Source organism: Vulpes lagopus, chromosome 8 (assembly GCF_018345385.1).
Source record: "Vulpes lagopus strain Blue_001 chromosome 8, ASM1834538v1, whole genome shotgun sequence".
Lineage (NCBI taxonomy): Eukaryota > Metazoa > Chordata > Mammalia > Carnivora > Canidae > Vulpes > Vulpes lagopus.
In genome coordinates, this window is record NC_054831.1 from 52,741,000 (window position 1) to 52,761,963 (window position 20,964).

The window sequence follows — 20,964 nt, forward strand, 5'->3', positions numbered from 1 at the left end:
GGCACTATACCGCTGAGCCACCCAGGGATCCCCAGCAGCATACCTCTTAAAACTCATATTTCTGGAATATGAGTGATCTACTTGACATTTCAAACACATAGTTTAACACCTTACAGATGTGTTCTTAATTTTATGTTATTTTTTGGGAGCAATTATTGTCTATTCTTTGTATACAGTTGACGTATTCAGGATTAGTCTTTCAAACTAGTACAGTCTCTGCCTTCTGACCTGGTTATGTTTAACAACTTCAGAGAAACAAATAATAGTATGTTTGGCCTATAAATAAAAGCCAAAATAAAAGCAGCCCATTAAATGTGAGGATACTGTTATATATGTAATCGTTTTTAAAACCTAAACCAAAAATTGAACTCGTGGATTTTCTTTTTTTTTTTTTTTAAAGATTGATTTATTTATTTATTTATTTATTTATTTATTTATTTATTTATTTAATGATAGACATAGAGAGAGAGGCAGAGACACAGGTGGAGGGAGAAGCAGGCTCCATGTCGGGAGCCTGATGTGGGACTCGATCCCAGGACTCCAGGATCATGCCCTGGGCCGAAGGCAGGCGCTAAAACCACTGAGCCACCCAGGGATCCCCTGAACTCGTGGATTTTCAAGAGAGGAGGAACATTAAAAAAAATAATTTGTCCAGTGACCTCATTTTATAAATTATGATAACTAACATTTATTGAGAACGTACTATTAGGACAATATTTGGCCCTTTTTATACAGCTTAATTTTTATAACGCTTCTGTGAATGAGATATTTCTGTTATGTCTGTTTCCCACTTGATGAAACTGAGACATGGAGAGACTAAATATTTTGCCAAAATAACATTAACTTGGTCTCCCCAACATTGAAATCTCTGAATATCTCAGTTGAGCTACAATATGGTCAAAGATGAGAAAATGGAAGTCAGAAGAATTCCTGTGATGAACTTTGCCAAGCATCATGTGTCCTGCTTAGATTCCATTTCTGCTTCTGTTAATTATGAAGTATAATTTTATTTTTTTGTCTTTTGTTTTTAGTATAATGCTTCATCTCAGCAGCAAAGAGAAATTATTAAAAGTAGGAGCTTGGACAGGCGGCTGCAGGAACCGATAGTATTAACAAAGTGGAGACATAGCACCATTGTGTTGGACACCAATGACAAGGTAGGACTTTTTGAGAAAATCAGTTGAGAATTTTGTTCTTTATTCTTTGTACTTTTTTCTCTGTAGCTGAATCTTCTACTTTGGTGACTACTGTTGTATATAGCATCAATTTGTCCTGGAATGGGTTTTGGTTTTTGCAGCTTATTGATTTTTGCACAGTGGACTGACTCATCTGTGGCTTAATAATGCATACACTTGAGCCTTGTAGGTGATAGATATTTTTGATAACTCTGTTTTAAAGTCGTATATCTGCTATTGTTTGTCTTCAGTCTCTAGGAGGTTTTAATAGTAAAGACATTTAATTTCTTAATCCCTTGAGAGAAGTGGAATCCCACTCCTCTGTTTCCCTAATTGTTCTCTGCATAAAGAGACTTCTTTTATTAATTTGAGAAGTAATATTCTCTGTTTCAAATAAGGGATATGCCTGTAGTCTCTTTCCTGGCTGTGTTTTAGAGAAAGGGATTTGAGCCACAGGCCTGCCTCCTGTTCTCGTTCTCACGAAGCTGCCTTGATTGTGGCCTCCCAGCCACAAATGCCACGCCACAGGCCTTCTGTGGGCTGCCGGCCTTCAGGACAGAGGCCTACCTCAGTCTGCCACAATTGTGCACGGACTTAGCCTCCCTTGGAGGGCTCACAGGTCTTGGGGACTCAACCTGGGCTTTAAAAGTACAAAGAGCACCTCTGGCTGCCCAGGGAGCTGCAGTTCTTGCTGATTCTCTCTGCCCTTCCTTCCTGCCCTGTTTCAGCCATCATGGAGCCCTGTCTGATTTGGGGGGTAGATTTCTGTAAAGAAGGTAGAAAGTCAGTTTTCTATAATCTGTGAAGTTGTGAAAAAGCCACTATCATGGTTTTTACATCAAATATTGCAACATTTCAAAAATAATAAAGGTATTTTCCTAATTAAAAAAAAAAAAAAAAAACAAATAAGGGATAAACTTTGATGCAAACATCAGAATGGAAAACCCATGAAGTTTTTACCTTCCTTGTGAGTTTTCTCTTTGTGTTATAGCTTCATTTTAGAGATGGAGTAGGAAATTTTTTGCATGAATTTATAGAACATTAACCATACTAATGTAAGAATGTGAGAGTAATGGTAACACTCTAAAACTGAAAAGCTTATTTTAAAAAGACATCTGTCAAAAAAAATAAATTAAAAATTAAAAAGACATCTGTCACTGAGGACTCTTTTTTTTTCTTTTACCATCAGACTTCTCTTTTGGCATAATTAACGGGTTTCCTGCATTTTCAGGTTGTTAGTGAAAACAGAATGAACTTTCCCTAAGGCATGTTTCTCAATGGTACTTCCAGTTGTAAATTCCTTTATAAATTACCTCAATCAGTCAAAACAAGTTTTTGGGGTTTTTTTTGTGTGTGTGACTGTAATTTTGGTTTTCGTGGGATTCAGTGGAAGACTTTTTGTTAGAAACAGTCTACACACGTTGTGTATAAGAGATTAATAGAACAACAAAGTAGTAGACCAGTTTATAATTTATGTTTTGTAAGGTTATTATGTGATTTGAATATAGAGGGCATATCAAAGGAAAGAAATTCTGGAATCTGTGTTATTGAAGAAGAATGCTTGAAACTATTTTAGCATTGAGAATAACGTGAGTAGCTAAGATTCCTAGAGATTTTAATAGAAAATTCATTTAACTCCAAGAACCAGATAACAGTTCAGTGTACACAGAAGGCTTGTAAATGTTGTCATATATAATGCTCTAATACAAGAGCCATTGTTGAACCAACTCCACTGCTCATTTTAGAACAGTGATTGTTTTGCTGATATATGCAAATATATCATATATTGGATGTTTAAATGTCTTACTTTTAAAATCTTTGAGATTTATTTTCAGTCTGTTATTAGAATAACTTGCCTGAAGTTCTCATGACATTTCCGTTCTTAAAGAGTGTTTCAGAATTGTGAGAGCGTGATTTTCTTGAGACCAGAGATTTACTTATCTTTGGTAGAAATGTCTTTTTTTGTTACCTGCATCTTAACCTTTATAAATGAAATTCTAGGTAATTCATCAAGTAAATTTTTCTATTTATTATCACTACCTAGTATACATATTTTTAAGATTTGAGGTTAGAAAAGAGGGTCTGTACGTGAACAAACTAGCTGACTAATAGATGATGAAGATTAAAGAGTGTATACCTTGAAACGTAATAAAAATACCTAATATAATGTAGCAAATACTGTTATGATATAAGTCCTAATTCAGTTGTCAGACAACGTTGGAGGACATAGATTCGTATATGTCTGTGTGCGTGTATATGTGTGGGTGCATCTGTTTCTGCTTATGTATGGTTTTTGCTAAAACTTGCTGGTTGTAGACATTTAAGATATATTTATGTAGGCACATACATTTATAAATATACATAAATTATATAAGTTTAAAATCTTTGTTATAAGTATTTTTTTGTTATAAGTAGTTATAATTCTTGTACATTCATTATTACTGCATTTGCTGTATTTTTATTTCTGTAGGACAATCCTATGAAAAATAAATTACCATTCACTTATTTTTTGCTTTGTGGGTCATCAAATCTTTATTTCATCTTTTTTCCAAACTTTTAATATCAGACATTCCTGTAGAAGTCAAGAAATCGAAAAGTGAAACCTCTGAAGTAGAAAAAAAGTAACTTAAATGAGGCTATACTAGATTTGGATATTATGTGTAATTTTTTTGTAAATATATAATTTGATATGATTTTAATATTTTCTTCATTAGTAGTATAGGCCTTGGATGTTTGATTCGTACGGTTGTCCCTTCAAGGATTTTCTTGGTAAACTTTCACTGCTATCTAGTTTTTGTGTTTACAAATTTTATAAGGTATAAACCTGAAGATTTTTTTCCAATCAGTGGATATGGAGTTAACAATTTGTGTATTGTTAACAGTACCTTGTCCGGTTTCATAAGCATGGTAGACTGAGAGATGTGGAGATGAATATGCAAAGACATTATTTGGTTTTATAAGAAAATTAATAATAGGTGTTGGCATATGATTTTTCTAATATTACTTTTCCTGAGATTACTCAAAGTATTTAGGGGAATGGAAAAGATTTAAATGGAGCTTGGCTGTTGGTATCAAAAATGTGTTTTTTCAGCCTTGTCCTCTATAAGAGTCTTATAAACACCTGTGGTAGAAATCACATAGTGTGTTTTAATATTGACAAAGCTGAATTGCTCTTAAAATGCACGTTATTGATTTGCTCATATTATATATTCTTGTAGGCTTACACATTAAAACTTTTTTTCTAGTGAGTTACTAATCTTTAATGTTTCTTTGCATTTTAAAAAATCTTGTTTATCTCTAAAAATAGAAAGGTATCTGTAAATTACTTTAAATATTAATAGTAATTTAATTTAATGTCCTATGTAGTCATTGACTTAAGTAAAGTTCTCATTCTGGCAGTTGCCACATCATTCCTGTGACTTGCCTAATCCTGGGTATTCACTCTGACTTCACCAAGAGCCAGTTTGTATGGCAACTATTAGATTTTTATCCTTAAATGTTTAGATTTTACCTATTTTAAATGAGGTCAGTTCAAGCTAATACAACATCATGGTTTTAAGGCAACTTGCATCATTTCTTTTGAGTAATTCTGTATGTAGTATTTAAAATAAACTATAGTATAAAGTAGGCCGTATTTCATAAACTTTAAGACATCTGTAGTTTGCAAATCAGTACCATATTAATTTCCTAGCTGAATATAGAAAGGAGATAACTAGGAAAAAAATTTAAGCTTCCCTTATTAAGCTCTCCCACCATGAATAGAGGGAGAAATATAATGATATAAAATAGAGTAACATTTTTCATTACTTATTTCTTGTAGGAATCTCCAACTGCCTCAAAACCCTGCTTTCCTGAAAATGAATCTTCTCCCTCTTCACCAAAGCACCAAGATACAGTTAGTATGATAGCATATAGTATAATATAGTCCCATTATTTCAATCAGTTTCAGTAAATTAATTTTTCTCTAAATGTAATGTTTAAATATTTCTTGGGCTTCTAATAACTTCCGTTGGTTTTAAAGATAATAATCACAATTAAAATAGGTTTAAATTAAGAATGTAATCAGCTTTATAGACCTAAGAGCCCCTTTTTATGCAAAATATGGTATCTTCATGATTAATTTATATTGCCATATTTGCAAGTGACAAAATCATATTTGATCTTTAAAAAAATAAACGTAAAATCCCTGGAAAATACTATCAAATTATACTTTAATCTTTTCTCCTCAGGCCAACAATCCAAAGGTAAGCAGTGTTTCCCTCCTCCTTCATGAGCACAGGCTCCACTCTTTTTCTGTGCTGTTAAATACAGTGCCTAGTCGATTACAGATGAGTATGAGAGATATGGAACTCAACTTTGTTTGCCCTAAACTGAAAACTTCTCTTCACAGAGACCTGGTTTAATTCGGGTGAAAGTTTGCTTGATCTGTGTATTTGTAATCCCTCCTATAATTGACTGGCTCTGCTATTCCCTTCAGTGGTTTTCCTTTTCTTTTAGAGTGAAGGCCAAAATTTTTAATGAGAACTCTCAGAGACAGAGAGTGCTCTGACACTTGACTGCCTTTCCAGCCTCACCTCATATTCTTGTGTCCTCCTCTCCTTGCTTGTTTTCCTCCAGCTGCACAGTACTTCTTTCCTCAAAAGAGCCTGCCTTTCAGCTTGAGGTCTTGGCACATGTCATTCCTCTGCCCACTGAACCATTCTCTCCCACCTTTGCCTGTTTACTTCTGTTAATTCATTAGAGTTCAGTTCAGATTTTGCTTCCTCAGAGAATTTTATTCGAATCTTCTAGATTTGGTCAGATTTCTCCGTAATACTCTTCATAGCATATAATTATGTTGCTTGGTTATATTAAATAGAATAACACTTTTCATTTTTTTATTTCCTGTAGAAACCTTAAACCCTCTATTTGTGTCTGTCTTCCCTAGTAGACAAAGAAAAGTTTCATTAGAGCAGGAATAGAGTAATCCCAGTACCTACTGTGTACCATATATTAGCTGTTCAGTACTTCTGATTTTTTTAGAGGCAGAGGTTTCCACAGATGTCTTTTTATTTTTCTAACTCTTTGCCCATTCCCTAACTGAATCAGATCTTTTATGGTTCATACCACATATTGTACACATTTCCTTCTGACATTGCTCAGGTGGTTCCCCCGCCTACAACATCCGTGGCTTTTCCATACTTAAAGTTAGAAAAGCTTTTAAGACTGGCTTAAGGGGCCTTGCCGGACTAATGTTAGCCTAATAATGATCTTTTCTTTTTTTCCTGAATTTCCAAGTCACTTATCCAGTAGTGTGAACGTTACCTCATGTACCCCTCATTTCCCTACCGACATTTTAAATAAACTCCTACTAAAGGATACATAGTGACTACTTTTCTCTTTTTTTTATTTTTTGCATTATTTAACACTGTCCTGGGTACATAAGCGTTAAATATAAAAAGTGGTGGTGTCAAGAATTATTGTATGAATCTAAGGTGTTGTTACTACAGTACTCTGTCTTACCAGTACATTTAGAAAAGAGCAGAAATCTTTGTAATTTATTCTAAATAGAGGTAATATATAATTGCCAAAGAGACTATAAATCATTTACATGTTGGTAAAAAGGAACCTCTAGGTTAGCTTATAGAGACATGAAGTTGCAAATGTTTCACATGGAGTTAAAAGGACAGTTTGCAAATTATCTCCTAAACCATTTTACCCCTCCCAAACCAAACATTAGTTTGACAGCAGACTGGACCATTCTGGACTCACGATACCCCCTGCTGGCCCCCACAAGGAACTGCCTCATCAGTATTTTTCTCTTTCATTCTTTTGTCTTGGAATGAAAGTTGAAATAGCTTTGTGAATTCTACCTGAGTCCATTCTTTTTCACCTAAATATAGAGCTCTCCTTTCCCACTCCAGAGGGCACCTCTTCCATGCCGCCTTGCCTCTCCCTGTGGAGGCTTTTGCCCTCCTTGGCTTTTCCATCTCTTGCTCCTCTGTTCCCTCTTCTCAACTTGAGCTATTTCCACTGAATCTCACCCGTGTTTCTCCCTCTTACCCAGTTCATACAGGGAGATGTCTTCCCTCTGTGAGTTAAAATCTGGTTCGTATGAAGGCTTGCTAGTAAGAAAAAGGAAGCTACAAATTTAGGAACAAAAATAACACTGTAATCAGTGTTAGCTACCTGGTGTCATCTTAAAATCTTGCAGATTGCCCACCTACCTCTTCAGTCTCATCTGTATTATTTTTATAAAAAGCTTTATTGAAATGTAATTCATATTGAAATGTAATTCAGATATATACAACTTACTTAGTGTACAGTTACATGGTTGTTTTAATATATTCAGATACATTAGCCATCATCACAGCCAATTTTAGAATATTTTCATCTCAGGAAGAAACCACATTTGGTACCACCCTTCTAGCTCCATGTCTCACCAAGCTCTGAATGACCAGGACTCTACTTTGTGTCTCACTAGATTAGAGTATTTGGGACATTTTGTAAGAATAGAATCCTATAGGGACGCCTGGGTGGCTCAGCAGTTGAGTGTCTGCCTTTGGCTCAGGTCATGATCCTGGGGTCCTGGGATCGAGTCCCACATCGGGCTTCCCACAGAGAGCTTGCTTCTCCCTCTGCCTGTGACTCTGCGTCTGTCTCTCTCATGAATAAATAAATAAAAATCTTTAAGATATAAAAATTTAAAAAACAGAATCCTATAATGGTCTTTTTTGATAGACTTTATGCACTTAGCATGATGTTTTCATGTAATCTAATCAAACCAGATTTAAAATTCCATTTCTTAATATTTTAAACATGTTCATTTTTTTATTGTTTCATTTCCAATTTTCAGATACATTATTGTTATTTTTTTGTGGCCCCTTCAAATCCTTTTTTGAAATAGCCAGCATATACTTTTTAAAAAGATCAGTGTTCTGTTTCTGTACAGTACGAGTTCAGTGTAGGTTAAATAGGATTTTATGGGCTGATCTAAGAAAAAAGCTGTTTGTACAAGTGTGTCTATGACAGATGAGCATTTTTTTAAATTTTTTATTTAAATTCCAATTAACATACAGTTCAATATTAGTTTCAGGTGCACAATATGGTGATTCAGTACTCTTCCACACATCTCCTGGTGCTCATCACAGCAAGTGCACTTCTTAATCCCCATCACCTAGTTCACCCATCTCCCCATCTGCCTCTCCTCTGGGAATCATCAGTTTGTTCTCTATAGTTAAGAGACCATTTCTTAGTTTTGCATCTCTCTCTCTCTCTCTCTCTCCTCTTTCCCCCTTTGTTTTATTCTGTTAAACTGCACATATGAGTGAAATCATATGCTATTTGTCTTTCTCTGGTTTATTTTGCTTAGCATAATACTCTCTAGCTCCATCCATGTCATTGCAAATAACAAGATTTCATTCTTTTTTTTTTATGACTGAGTAATACTCCAGATAAATGTGCATATTAAAGTTTCCAATCACTGAATGCTGAATAAAATTTTAGAATATATAATTTGGAAATGAGTTTCTGACCCTGTATTTCCAATTATGGCACTAAAATGCATTGGAGAAAAGAATGGTTCAATACTTTCTTTAGCAAAAGTATTAGTGGACATTTTTGCTCTTTTTTTTTCCCTCATTGAATAATACTTTCTAAAGCCTTTAAAAAAACATGATTTAAACATCTAATTTTTTAAAGCTCTAGTTCTTTAAAATAAATACCTTTTTTTGGAGGAGAGAGAGAATGAGAAAGAGGGAGGGGCATCGGGAAAGGGCGAGAGAGAATCTGAAGCAGGCTCCACACTCAGTGCATAATTCGACACAGGGCTTGATCATCACCTGAGCTGAAATCAAGAGTTGGATGCTTAACCAACTGAGCCACCCTGGTGCCCCTAAAATATTTTTTTTTATTGAGGTGCAATTCATATAACAGAAAATTAGTCGTTAACCATTTTAGAGTATACATTTAAATGGCATACAGTATATTTACAATGTGTGCAGCAATCATTTCTGCCTGATTTCAGAACATTTTCATTACCTCAAAGGGCAACCCACACCTGTTAAGCATTCACTCATTTATTTCCCCATCACCTTTTCCTCTTCCCTGGCAATTACTAGTTTGTATTCCCTCCCTATCAACTTCCTGTTCTGGAAGTTCCATTACCCTGGTTCTTCAACTACTAGATCACTGTGCCAAGTTACTTAACTTTGTATTTTAAAAAAACCCTTATAATTGCATGATTAACCAAAGATAAGGATTTTGATGGGTTGTATTGATTTTGGTATATAATAATTGTTAGCCAAATTGGAAATGCCTCTTTTACTAAATGAATACAACATTGGAAATTCTGGCGCCTACATAGGCACCTGGGTGGTTCATTTAGATAAGCATCTGACTGTTGATCTCAGCTTAGGTCTTAAGTTCCAGCCTCATGTGGGGCTCCATGCTTTAAAATAAAAAATAAAAGAATTCTGGAGCCTGCAAAGTGATTATGAGCCTGTGGAAATTTTCTCAGATTACTTAATAGAACAAACATTTTCTTGTTTTCCTTCCTTATTAGGATAGGATAATTTAAGTACAGTCATTTCAATTAAAATTTAAGCATATTTTGCCAGTCCTTATTAAAACATTTCTGCTATTTTTAATATGAACTTTCCTTTGGAGTATCAACTATATTTAGACTAAGAAATACTATGTGTGAATATGGGCATTTTTTTGCAAGATTTATCGAGATATTTTTATGGATTTTTTTTAATGACCACAAAAACATCGGTTATTTTTGAATCCTATTAAGTAGTGAAAGTACACCAAATAGTATGTTCAAAATCTGTCTAAATTTTTCCTCCAAATCTTTGACCTGTATAGCCAAACCTTTTTTTATTAATCTGCCTACTCAGCACTTTTATATCAAATTCAGAAACATCAGTGTTTATTTTTATTTTTAAAGATTTTATTTATTTATTCATGAGAGACAGAGAGAGAGAGTGAGAGGCAGAGACACAGGCAGAGGGAGAAGCAGGCTCCATGCAGGGAGCCTGATGTGGGACTTGATCCCAGGTCTCCAGGATCACGCTCTGGGCCGAAGGCAGGCGCTAAACCACTGAGCCAACATCAGTGTTTAAAAGTTAAAGCTTTATTTTGTCTATCACCAGCCTTCTTTTATATTCCTTTCTTGCAATAGCACTGCTAATTTGTTGACTAATTACAACAGATATATATTGTGAACATCAAGTACATGCTGTAGGCACTGGTCCTATGGTCCTGTGGACAGCCCAGTGAAGTAAGCAGTGAATAATAACATCATGCTGTATACATTGGTCATACGGTCCTGCGGACAGCCCAGTGAAATAGATTGTGAATAAAAGATACGTAGTTGTCCTTTGCATTAAGTGCAATGACAGGAACAATCTGGGGGCAGTGGTAGATAATGGAGGGGTAGAAGTGCTCCTACCTGCGAGTGGTCTGGGAAAGCTTCTCTAAACCAGTGTCATTGAAACTGAGATACCGCCATCTAGCCAATTGTCGAAGCTTAGGAGTTTTCCTTGGATCTTCCTTCTCTGACGCTCCTCCTGTCCAGTCCCTGTCAGTTCTGTCTTTTGAGTCTCTCAAATTTGGCCCCTTGTCACTTTCTCACTGTCGCTGCCCTAGCTCCATCTCCTGTGCTAATTACTAGAATGTGTTCTGCTCAGTTCCCTGTTTCAACACCCTTTCTCACTTCATTTATCGCACTCCCTTTTTTCCTTGCTGCTTCACCTCACCTAGTACTTTGAGGGAACTGAAGGGCCCTCAAATACGAAATGTTCTTTCATTTCACTTCTGTACCTTTATACTTTGTTGTTTTCATCTCCTGCTGTCACCATCTAGCTAATTCCTTAGCTCAGGGATCTCCAGGAAGCCTTTTCTTCACTCCCTCTCTCCATACCTTTCTCATCACACTTACCCATGTTGCATGCTAAATGTTTTTGTATTTGTAAATTTTGGATGTGGCAAATTTTATTCTTATTTTATGTTCAAATTAGAGTGCTTAATACTTAGAGCATTAGTCCTTGGGTCTTAATCCCTAAGAATTTCATGAGCATTCTGGACCCTTGAAAGTGTCTAGACTATCCACACACAATTTTGTACCAGTTCCAATTCATCCATTGTCTCAGGTAAGAATCCCTAATACAGAATCTCTGTCTCATCCTCAACCTTCTGTGCTCTGTCACTATTGCTTCCCTTCTACTTTTCTTCCCATGTTCCATTCGTGCCTCAGTTCTTTTGTCCTGTACAGTTCCAGCTTTGGCATTTTTACAGGTGTGATTTTGACTCTGGTCTTCTGATTCCTGATCCCCAGCTCACATAAGCAATGCCATCCTCTCAGATTAATGTTTTACTTAGTTCTTGTATCTTTGAATGTTTTTTTTTCCTTCCTGCTTCTGAGAGTAAATTAGAAATGTTCTTATGATCTTGTGCATACTTATCACTGTGTGTGATTGATGTTTTTGTTAGGCAATAGAGAGCTCTTAGAAGTATCAAACTTCTAAGTATCAGTGTATCTAAGGAGGTCCAGCCTATGCTTTTCAAAAAAATTTCAAAAAAATTTTACAGTAAAATTTCATATGACTACTTTCAAAAAAAATTACAGTAAAATTTCATATGACTACTTCCCAGGTTCCATATACCACAGATGAACCAATATTAATACTCTGTCAGCTTTGTCTATAGGTGAGAATTTTTATCAGGCTAGGCAAAACTTTCAAACATTATATTTTATTTTTATTTTTAAAAATTTTTTAAAGATTTTATTTATTCATGAGAGACATAGAGAGAGGCAGAGACATAGACATAGGGAGAGGGAGAAAACAGGCTCCATGCTGGAACCCTGATGTGGGACTCGATCCCAGGACTCCAGGATCACGCCCTGAGCCAAAGGCAGATGCTCAACCGCTGAGCCACCCAGGCCTCCCTCAAACATTATATTTTAAACATTATTAGAAAGTACCCCAAATTAGTTAATCTCCCTTTCAAGAAAGATGTGTCTTTTTCTAATGGAAGTACATTGAGAAAATAGCTGAGATATGATGAAATAGAAATAAATTCTGAATTGGGAATATTTTTTCTATGTGTTGCATGTATGTGTTTGTGTATTTCAGTTGAAGTAACATTGCTCTGTCATGCCCTTAAAGTGCTTACTAATATTGATGATTACTATAGACACCAACTCATTGTCATTAAATTCAGTTGAATATTGGAAGCTAAAGCAATGAGAAAGTGCTCCTTCCTTCCATCTGGAGGAATTTTAAGATGACTATTAACTTGAGCAAAGTGGCTTTTGCCTTCATGGGGTTTGGTGATAAAGCTTTGCCACTGTTTTTGCATCAGCTAACTAATATATCTGTATTTTTCCAGAGCCCCAATTCACCATCTGAGAATATGTTTAGTGAAGTACATACTGAGTTTTTTAATGCAACCTTAAGGCCAGTAGTATGCATAGTAACATTTACTTTTGAGTAATATATTAATACAGTTACTGCATTTGTTCTGGCTAGTTATTTTTACATTTTGACAAAGGTTAATATCTTAAATAATTTTCAAACTGTATTGCTGAAAAAACCCCCAGCAAAGTAAATAATTCCTTTTTGAGGTATTCATCATTATAGCATTAGATTACTTTGAACAGGAAGTCATAAATCATTCTTCCAGTGCTGACCGGTGGTGTTTGTGTGGAAATCTAATTTGATAGCAAAGTGCCTTATGGCTGCCAGGACTTAAGAAGAGGAAAGGTTTAATTGTAAAATTACTGAAAATAACTATACAGAAGTATTAGGAAATTGTATTCCTAATGTACTTTACTTTAGAAGTAAGCATATTACATACTGACTAATCTTTTTAAGCTAATTTTTAGAGTACCAGATCATTTTGACTCAATCATATGTAAAAATTTGGACCTCATTGTCTATATGAATTATGTATAAATGATATTACTCTGTTCCATAGGGTCAAGAAAAATATGGATTATTAAATGTAACAAAAATTACTGAAAATGGGAAAAAAGTTCGGTAAGTACAAAAATCACTAATGTTCTGACATGTTTTATTTGATTGAAATAAATAAAAATTATGAATATAGTTATATTCTAGTAGAAATGATAAAAAGGTTTCAAATGTATTTTCTAATATGTATGTAGGATTATCATGAAATGTATGAAAATCTTTGTGTTGACATATTTTTTTAAGATAATATTAAATTCAGAGGTGATAAAGCAGAAGATTCTGAGCAAGCATTAGCTTTATTTAAAAAATTTTTTTCAGGGGCACATGGGTGGCTCAGTCGGTTGAGTGACTGCTTTCAGCTCAGGTCATGATCCCAGCATCCTGGGATCAAGTGTCACATTGGGCTCCCTGCTCAATTAGGAAGCCTGTTTCTCCCTCTCTCTCTGCCCCTTCCCCCGTTGTGCTGTCTTGCTCTGTGTCTCTCAAATAAATAAATAAAATCTTTCTTTTAATAATTTTTTTCAGTAAGTAAAAAGTGCACATGGTAAAAAAAAAAAATACACACAATATTTAGCCGAAAGTCAGTCACCCAGCTATGATTTCCAGTCCCCAGAGACAAATAGGTAAGTATAATGAGATGTAGAATTTTCCTCCATAGATAGTGTATACATATGTATTTTTTTCTATATGCATTGATTTTTTTAGATATATATTTTTTGAAGATTTTATTTATTTGAGAGCGAGAGAAAGAGCACATGCACATGTAGAGGGAAGAGTAGACGAAGAGGGAGAGAGAATCTTGAGCAGACTCTGAGCTGACTGCTGACCTCAATGCAGGGCTCAATCTCACGACCCTGAGATTGTGACCAGAGCTAAAATCAAGAGTCAGATGCTCAGCTGACTGAGCCACCAGGTGCCCCAGCATAGATTAATTTTTTAAACATAGTCTTGAGCAGTTTTTTTTGGAGATGGTTCTATTTCCTTGCATGTCAAGCTACCACATTGTTGTTTTTTTTTTTTTTTAAGATTTTATTTATTTATTCAATGAGAGAGAGAGAGAGAGAGAGGCAGGCAGAGGGAGAAGCAGGCTCCGTGCAAGGAACCTGATGTAGTACTCTATCCCAGATCCTGGGATCATGCCCTGAGCCAATGGCAGACGCTCAACTGCTGTGCCACCCAGGTGTCCCTACCCCTTTGTTTTTAACTGCTGCATGGTTATATATCATGTGGTTGCATCCAGGTTTATTTAGCCATTATGTATTTGCAGGTAGATTTGCAGGTAAATATGCCTGTCTATTGCATAAATAGACATTTAGATGTGTTACATGGTTTTGTTGCTGGAAACAGTATTACACTTACATTACATCTTATATAGTTCATTTTGCAAGTGTGTTAAATATCCCTGTTGAACAGATTTTACAAAAGTAGAATTGCTAAGACATAGGCAATAGTCATTTTGATAGTGTTCCAAATTACACACTAAGGCATTGAATCGATTTGTAGTAATAGCAGTGGATTTCTCCACACCTTTGCCAGTTCAATATGTTGTCCATTTTTTTATCTTTGCTAATAGAAATTAGAGAGAAAATGATATTTTTAATTCGTATTACTTTTTAATGTGTTAGAATGTATCTTAACCATTTGTGTGTCTTTTTTTGTTGTTGAATTGTGTGTTCATCCTCTTTGCCTATGGGATTGTTGACTTTTTTAGTTAATGTGTAGTACCTCTAATGAATTAAGGAGATTAACTCATTGTAAGCAAGTTGGATTTTCCCTAGTTTTTAAGAACTGCTAAAATGCTATGAGTTTATAGTCAACAGAGATCAGTCTGTTGTCAAGAAGAGTTTAAAATTTACATATAGTTGAGGGTTTTTTTGTTTGTTTGTTTTTTTAAAGATTTTATTTATTTACTCATGAGAGACACAGAGAGACAGAGATGTAGACAGAGGCAGAAGCAGGGTCCATGCAGGGAGCCCAGTGTGGGACTCAATCCCAGGACTCTGGGATCATGCCCTGATCCAAAGACAGACACTCAACCGCTGAGCCACCCAGGCATCCCTATAGTTGAGTTTTTAAGATTTACTTTAATTGAACTGTCTTTGTCACATTTTAGTACTTAGAAGTTTTTCTTTTAAGTGCTCTGAAAAAGCTTTACAAATACTGTACTTATTTGTTCCTTAAATTGTTTCTTGGGTGAAGTCACTTTTGAACAGGATCGGTCTTTTTCCTTTATCTCCCTTTCTGGGCATATGTAGTGCAGATAGTTCTTTGGCTACTTTCTCTGTTTTCATTGCTGTCATGGTTTTTGTTTTTGTTTTGTTTTGTTTGTGGTAATTAGTTTTTCTATTTCTTTTGGAAAACTTTTGGTGATTTATGTTTTCCTAAGAATATCATCCATTTTCTCATCTTCAAATTTATTTATGTAGAGTTGAGCAAAATAGTTTTTAAATTTCCTGTATATCAGTGGTTCTCGAACAGTTTGATCTGAAGACCCCTTTAAACTCTTACAAATTCTTTATTACTGCAAAAACTTTTGTCTATGTAGTTTATAGCTATAGATTTGAGAAATTAAAACTGAGACATTTTAAGTTTTTTAATTCTTTTTTTAAGTTTTTTAATTCTTAAATAATCCATTATGTGTTAACATGAGTAACATTTTTATGAAGAAAAGTCCTTGTATTTCCAATACAAAAATTTTCCGTGAGAAGTGTAGCATTGTTTCACATTTTTGCAAATCTTTAATATTTGCTTTATGGAAAACAGGTAGGTTCTCATATCTATTGGCAGTCTGTTGTGACACATTATTTTGGCTGAACTATATGAAGAGAATCCTCCCTCCCTTTCATATATAAAGTTGGAAAAGGGAGGAGTATTTTAATATTCTTCTTCAATAATTGTGTATATTTTTCTGCTACACCAAAACCCCGTGAGTTAAAACTGAAAACCTGTTGTGAACTTTTCATATTTAGTTACATCAAAATCAATTGGTTTGTGTTGCATTTTGGACTCCTTACCTATACACAATTTTTTAGCATCTTGTAAATGATTCGGAAAATACTGGTTCAATAAGTTTGCTGACTCTTCAAATGTTGACATATCTTATAATATCAAAGAATTAACAGATCAGGGCAGCCCGGGTGGCTCAGCGGTTTAGTGCCACCTTCAGCCCAAGGCCTGATCCTGGAGACCAGGGATCTAGTCCCACATCAGGCTCCCTCCAGTGGAGCCTGCTTCTCCCTTTGCCTGTGTCTCTGCATCTCTCTCTTTCTCTGTCTCTCTCTCTCTCTCTTTCAATAAATAAATAAAATCTTAAAAAGAATTAACAGATCAGTAACATCATCAGAAAAGTCATTAGATATTAGAAAATTGTCAACCTCACAGTGGCAGATATGCTAGGTTTTCCAAAATTCTGCTTTCCCTTTGAAAGCTTCAATTTTTTTTGTCAACAAATACTGTCCTTTAAATGACAGACTCACTTCATTTATTTTTGAGATAATATCTGCCTGCCAAATACTCAACTGTAAATAACCATAGTGTGACCATCAGTCATTTTTATTTTCCAGGAAAAAAAAAATGTGACTAATTCTGTTCGTAACTCCATTACACGAGTGCTTCAGTCTTTGGGGAACTATTGTTAACTCAGTATTCAAATATCCAATATTCTTCGGTATAATTACTAGTTCTACAGTTTTTCTAGTTTTGAAAATTAAATTCAAAAAGTTTATTTAAAGTGGAAATATATTGATTTTACTATTTTTTCAGAGGAGGGAGTTAGTAGATACTCTCTATAGAAATAGAAGATTGAGTATAAAATGAACTTCCAAATAAAAATAAATCCCTTCTTGGGACACCTGGGTGGCTCAGTGGTTGAGCATCTGCCTTCGGCTCAGGATGTGATCCTGGGATCCAGGATCAGTCCCACATCAGGCTTCTTGCGGGAGTCTGCTTCTCCCTCTGCCTGTGTTTCTGCCTCTCTCTCTCTGTCTCTCTCTGTCTCGGTCTCTCTCTTTCTCTGTGTGTGTGTGTGTGTGTGTGTGTGTCTCTCATGAATAAATAATTTTTTTAGACACTCAACCACTGAGCCACCCAGGTGTCCCAAGAATAGGGATCTTAGACTGTTCACTTCAGGGGAAAAGCATTAAGTGCCATAAGATGGGGACTTAAAATGGTAAAAACTGTGGATAAATCTACAATAAAGATCTAATCATTAGGAATAGCCATTCACCAAATAAGTAGCAGTAACAACCATAAGCAAAATCAATAGGAAATAAAAGGAAAAATAGTAGAAACTCAATAGAAGTAAACTTAATTTCACTTTTAATCCATGAAGTTCAAGTATACATAAAATAATAAGATAGGTCTAATTGATATTAAATTCTACATTCTGAAAATAGAGAATAATAAACCTTTTGAGTGCCTTTAGAGTTTTCAAAAACTGTCGGTATGTTTGGCAGTAAAGGTAGGCCTTAAATTTGTAGTAGACATATTTGACATTCGTTTTAGCCTGTCAACAATTAAATTCCCTTATAAAGTAATTATTGGTTGTCTCTGGAATGTGGATTGAAGGAGAAGAAATGGGGAACCTTCATCTTTATACATTTTTATATTTAGAGTTTTGATATATATGTGTTGATTTTGTAATTTATGACAATAAAAAAAAAACCCTCATCTTAGTAACCCCAGTGATCAGTGAGTATGTAATTTATTGTACCTAGTATCTACTGGTTGTACCTAGTGTCTACCACTTACCTAGTGTAGCCTTATTAGGGGAAGGGAGATAGCCAAGAAACGTAAAATAATTTGTATCTATAAAGAATTAGGTGAGTGATCCCTAGGTGGCGCAGCGGGTTTAACGCCTGCCTTTGGCCCAGGGCGCGATCCTGGAGACCCGGGATCGAATCCCACGTCGGGCTCCCGGTGCATGGAGCCTGCTTTTCCCTCTGCCTGTGTCTCTGCCTCTCTCTCTCTCTCTCTCTCTCTCTCTCTCTCTGTGTGACTATCATAAAAAAAAAAAAAAGAATTAGGTGAGGTGAACATGTTTGCTTAGTTTTTAATCATGAATAATTCTTGCCAGATACAGAGTTCAAGTAAGGCTACTTCAAAATAAATTGGTACCTTTGATTGTCAATGTGCTGGATTACCATGTGGACATAATTATATAATTATTCTAATAATATATCTCTATTAGCTTCATTTGTTTGGGGGCCTTGATGGTCAGTTTGGAACCATAAAATGAATGTAATTCTATTAGCATTATGTCCTCAGTAAAAACAGTGATAATGTCAATAATGAATGTAAATTGTGGACAACATTGATAACTAGGTTATATGTAATTTTTCAGTTTGGTTGGAAAAACTGAATAGCAGAGCTTTAGTTGGTTGTCTTTATAATTACAGAAAGAACTGGTTGTCTTCTTGGGCCGTGTTACAAGGTTCCTCTTTACTCTTCACCAAAACTCAAGGAAGCAGCACAAGTTGGGTAAGTATTTCTTCTCTTTGAAGGATTTACAAATTTAAATTATGTGGATAGTTGTGCACCTAAATTTTGTGAAGTATTTCAGAGTTCTGGCCACAGCTGGTGTGCAAATAAAAGTAAAGTTTATAAAAGATGTGTTTTGACTTGTAACCAAAGAGGAGGGCTAATTAGAAATCTGATTAGTTGTATTAATAAAATCAACAGTCTATTTTATCTATTGAACTGAAAGGTGGGCTTATTACTTGGACATTCTAGAACAAAATATCTCTCTTAATTCAGTTCCAGGATATTACAAGTTTTCCCTGCTGTCCGAAAGCAGAGTGCTTCTATGAACCCTTGTAAATTACCATTAATTTATATGGAAAAATTTTTGAGCATTCTAAACAGCCCCTCCCTTCCCCCCCCCCCCACACAAAAAAATCTCTTTTGGGCTTTTCTGATACCTTAGGATATATCTCCCTACTGGATGTACAAAGGAGCAAAAATACAGATGCTCACACAGTCAAAACTATGGTACATTGATGCTAACTAACGTGCAAGAGTGTGGTTTCCTGAGAAGGAGCTTGGCAGGCCACTTTGGTGGCTCAGAGTACGAGCTGTCTTCATAATTGTTCACTGCACAACAAACATTGAACACTCTTCTCACTTTTACCTTTTTAATTTTTTTTTATTGGAGTTCAGTTTGCCAACATATAGCATATCACCCAGTGCTCATCCCGTCAAGTGCCCCCCTCAGTGCCCGTCACCCAGTCATCCCAACCCCCCACGCACTTCCCTTTCTACTGCCCCTTTTTCGTTTCCCAGAGTTAGGAGTCTCATGTTCTGCCACCATTTTTACCTTTTTTAATAAAAGTAAAAACGACTCATATTTGTTTTGGTTAGCAAAACAGGTACTAACGTATGTCTTTTGTGAAAGCAAAGTGGTGTAATGTGAACTTTCAAAAAGCAGGGGACATCTATAAAGCTTTCTTGTGCTTGTGAATTAGCTGATTCAGATATTTAGTCAGTAAATAAGCAGAAATATGTCAAGCCCCACCTTGAACTGTGATCTGATCTTTGGATACTAATCAGTGATTCAGGTGTACATATCTATATATAAGGTCAGCCAGCTTTTAGAAGAATAAATGTACCATTACTTGTGGGATTTTTTTTTTTTTAAGATTTTATCCATTTATTCATGAGAGACATGGAGAGGGAGAGAGAGGCAGAGATAGAGGCAGAGGGAGAAGCACGCTCCATGCAGGGAGCCCAATGTGGGACTCGATCCCCGGACTCCAGGATCACGCCCTGGGCCAAAAGCAGGCGCTAAACCTCTGAGCCAGGCAGGGGTTCCTACTTGTGGGATTTGGAAGTGTTTTCTATATCTCAGTGTTTACTCTTGTTACTCTTCAGTTAATTTGTAATACAAATACTATAAAAATTACGATTTGTGACATATAATAGCTACACTTTTTGAATGTTTACTATGTATCAGGTACTGTATCAGGGCAGAAGTTTATCATCCCCTCTACCCCTTTTATAGTTGAGAAAATGAAGTATAAAACAGTTAAGAATCTTGCTGAAGGTTGTATACTTAGCTAGTAAGTGGCAGATCTATCTAGGTGGCGGTTGTCTCCAGAGTCTATGCTCTAGATATTTCCAGAAATTTTTGTAATTAAGTTTGAAAGGTCAGTGCTTAAATAAAATTTAAAATGAAATCAATCTAATGTCTTTAGTCTGCTTTATCTCCTACCTTAGCCAATATTTTCTTACATTTACTGAATGTCTTTAAAATTAGCAGGACCTATGGACCTTATATTTGATGAAAAAGAAATCCATTTTTAAAATTCAAGCAGATTCTACTCATCTATGTTTATAATGCAGCCATTTAACAATCTTCAGAACCAGAAATGTCACAGAGCATGTTTGTCCACAAATACTTTTGGTATGGCAACCCCAAAATCTTCTTGATTGGGACTAAAATGAACATTCTAGATACTTTTTCTGTTTGCCTTACCACTCCTTTGATTTGCTTCATTATGTAGTCAATACAGTGGAACTGACCTGTGATATACTTTCCATATTTAAAGATTGAAATTTTAGTTTCACTTACCTTAAAGTAAATTGATAATTATGTGTTTCTCCTTTTTTTCCCCCTGAGGTAAAGCATGTGGTACTTTTTGTTTGTGTTACTGCATTTCTACAGGGTTATGCAATTATTTCTTCTTCCTACTTATGGCTCAACTTTTATTTGAAATTGAGTGTAGGAAATGAATTAAGAGGAATGGAGAAGCAGAGATTAATAAGTAATCTTTTAAAAAGCTAGATAATGGTCATTTTTTTTGTAATTACTGATGCTTAAAGATCAGCGGTTGTGG

General features: G+C 35.3%; 1 protein-coding gene across 4 annotated transcripts in view; it reads left to right on the forward strand.

Annotated features, from left to right (window-relative positions):
- The window catches only part of ARHGAP12 (Rho GTPase activating protein 12), a 123,612-nt gene that overhangs the window by 80,549 nt on the left and 22,099 nt on the right, over positions 1-20,964 (forward strand). For 3 of the 4 annotated variants that reach the window (XM_041765578.1, XM_041765577.1, XM_041765580.1), the window contains 4 exons: positions 1,032-1,157; positions 4,996-5,070; positions 13,137-13,198; positions 18,529-18,610. In XM_041765578.1, the coding sequence (XP_041621512.1) occupies positions 1,032-1,157; positions 4,996-5,070; positions 13,137-13,198; positions 18,529-18,610 (345 nt within the window). The remainder of the gene's footprint in view (positions 1-1,031; positions 1,158-4,995; positions 5,071-13,136; positions 13,199-18,528; positions 18,611-20,964) is intronic. The other variant, XM_041765579.1, reaches the window with a different exon arrangement.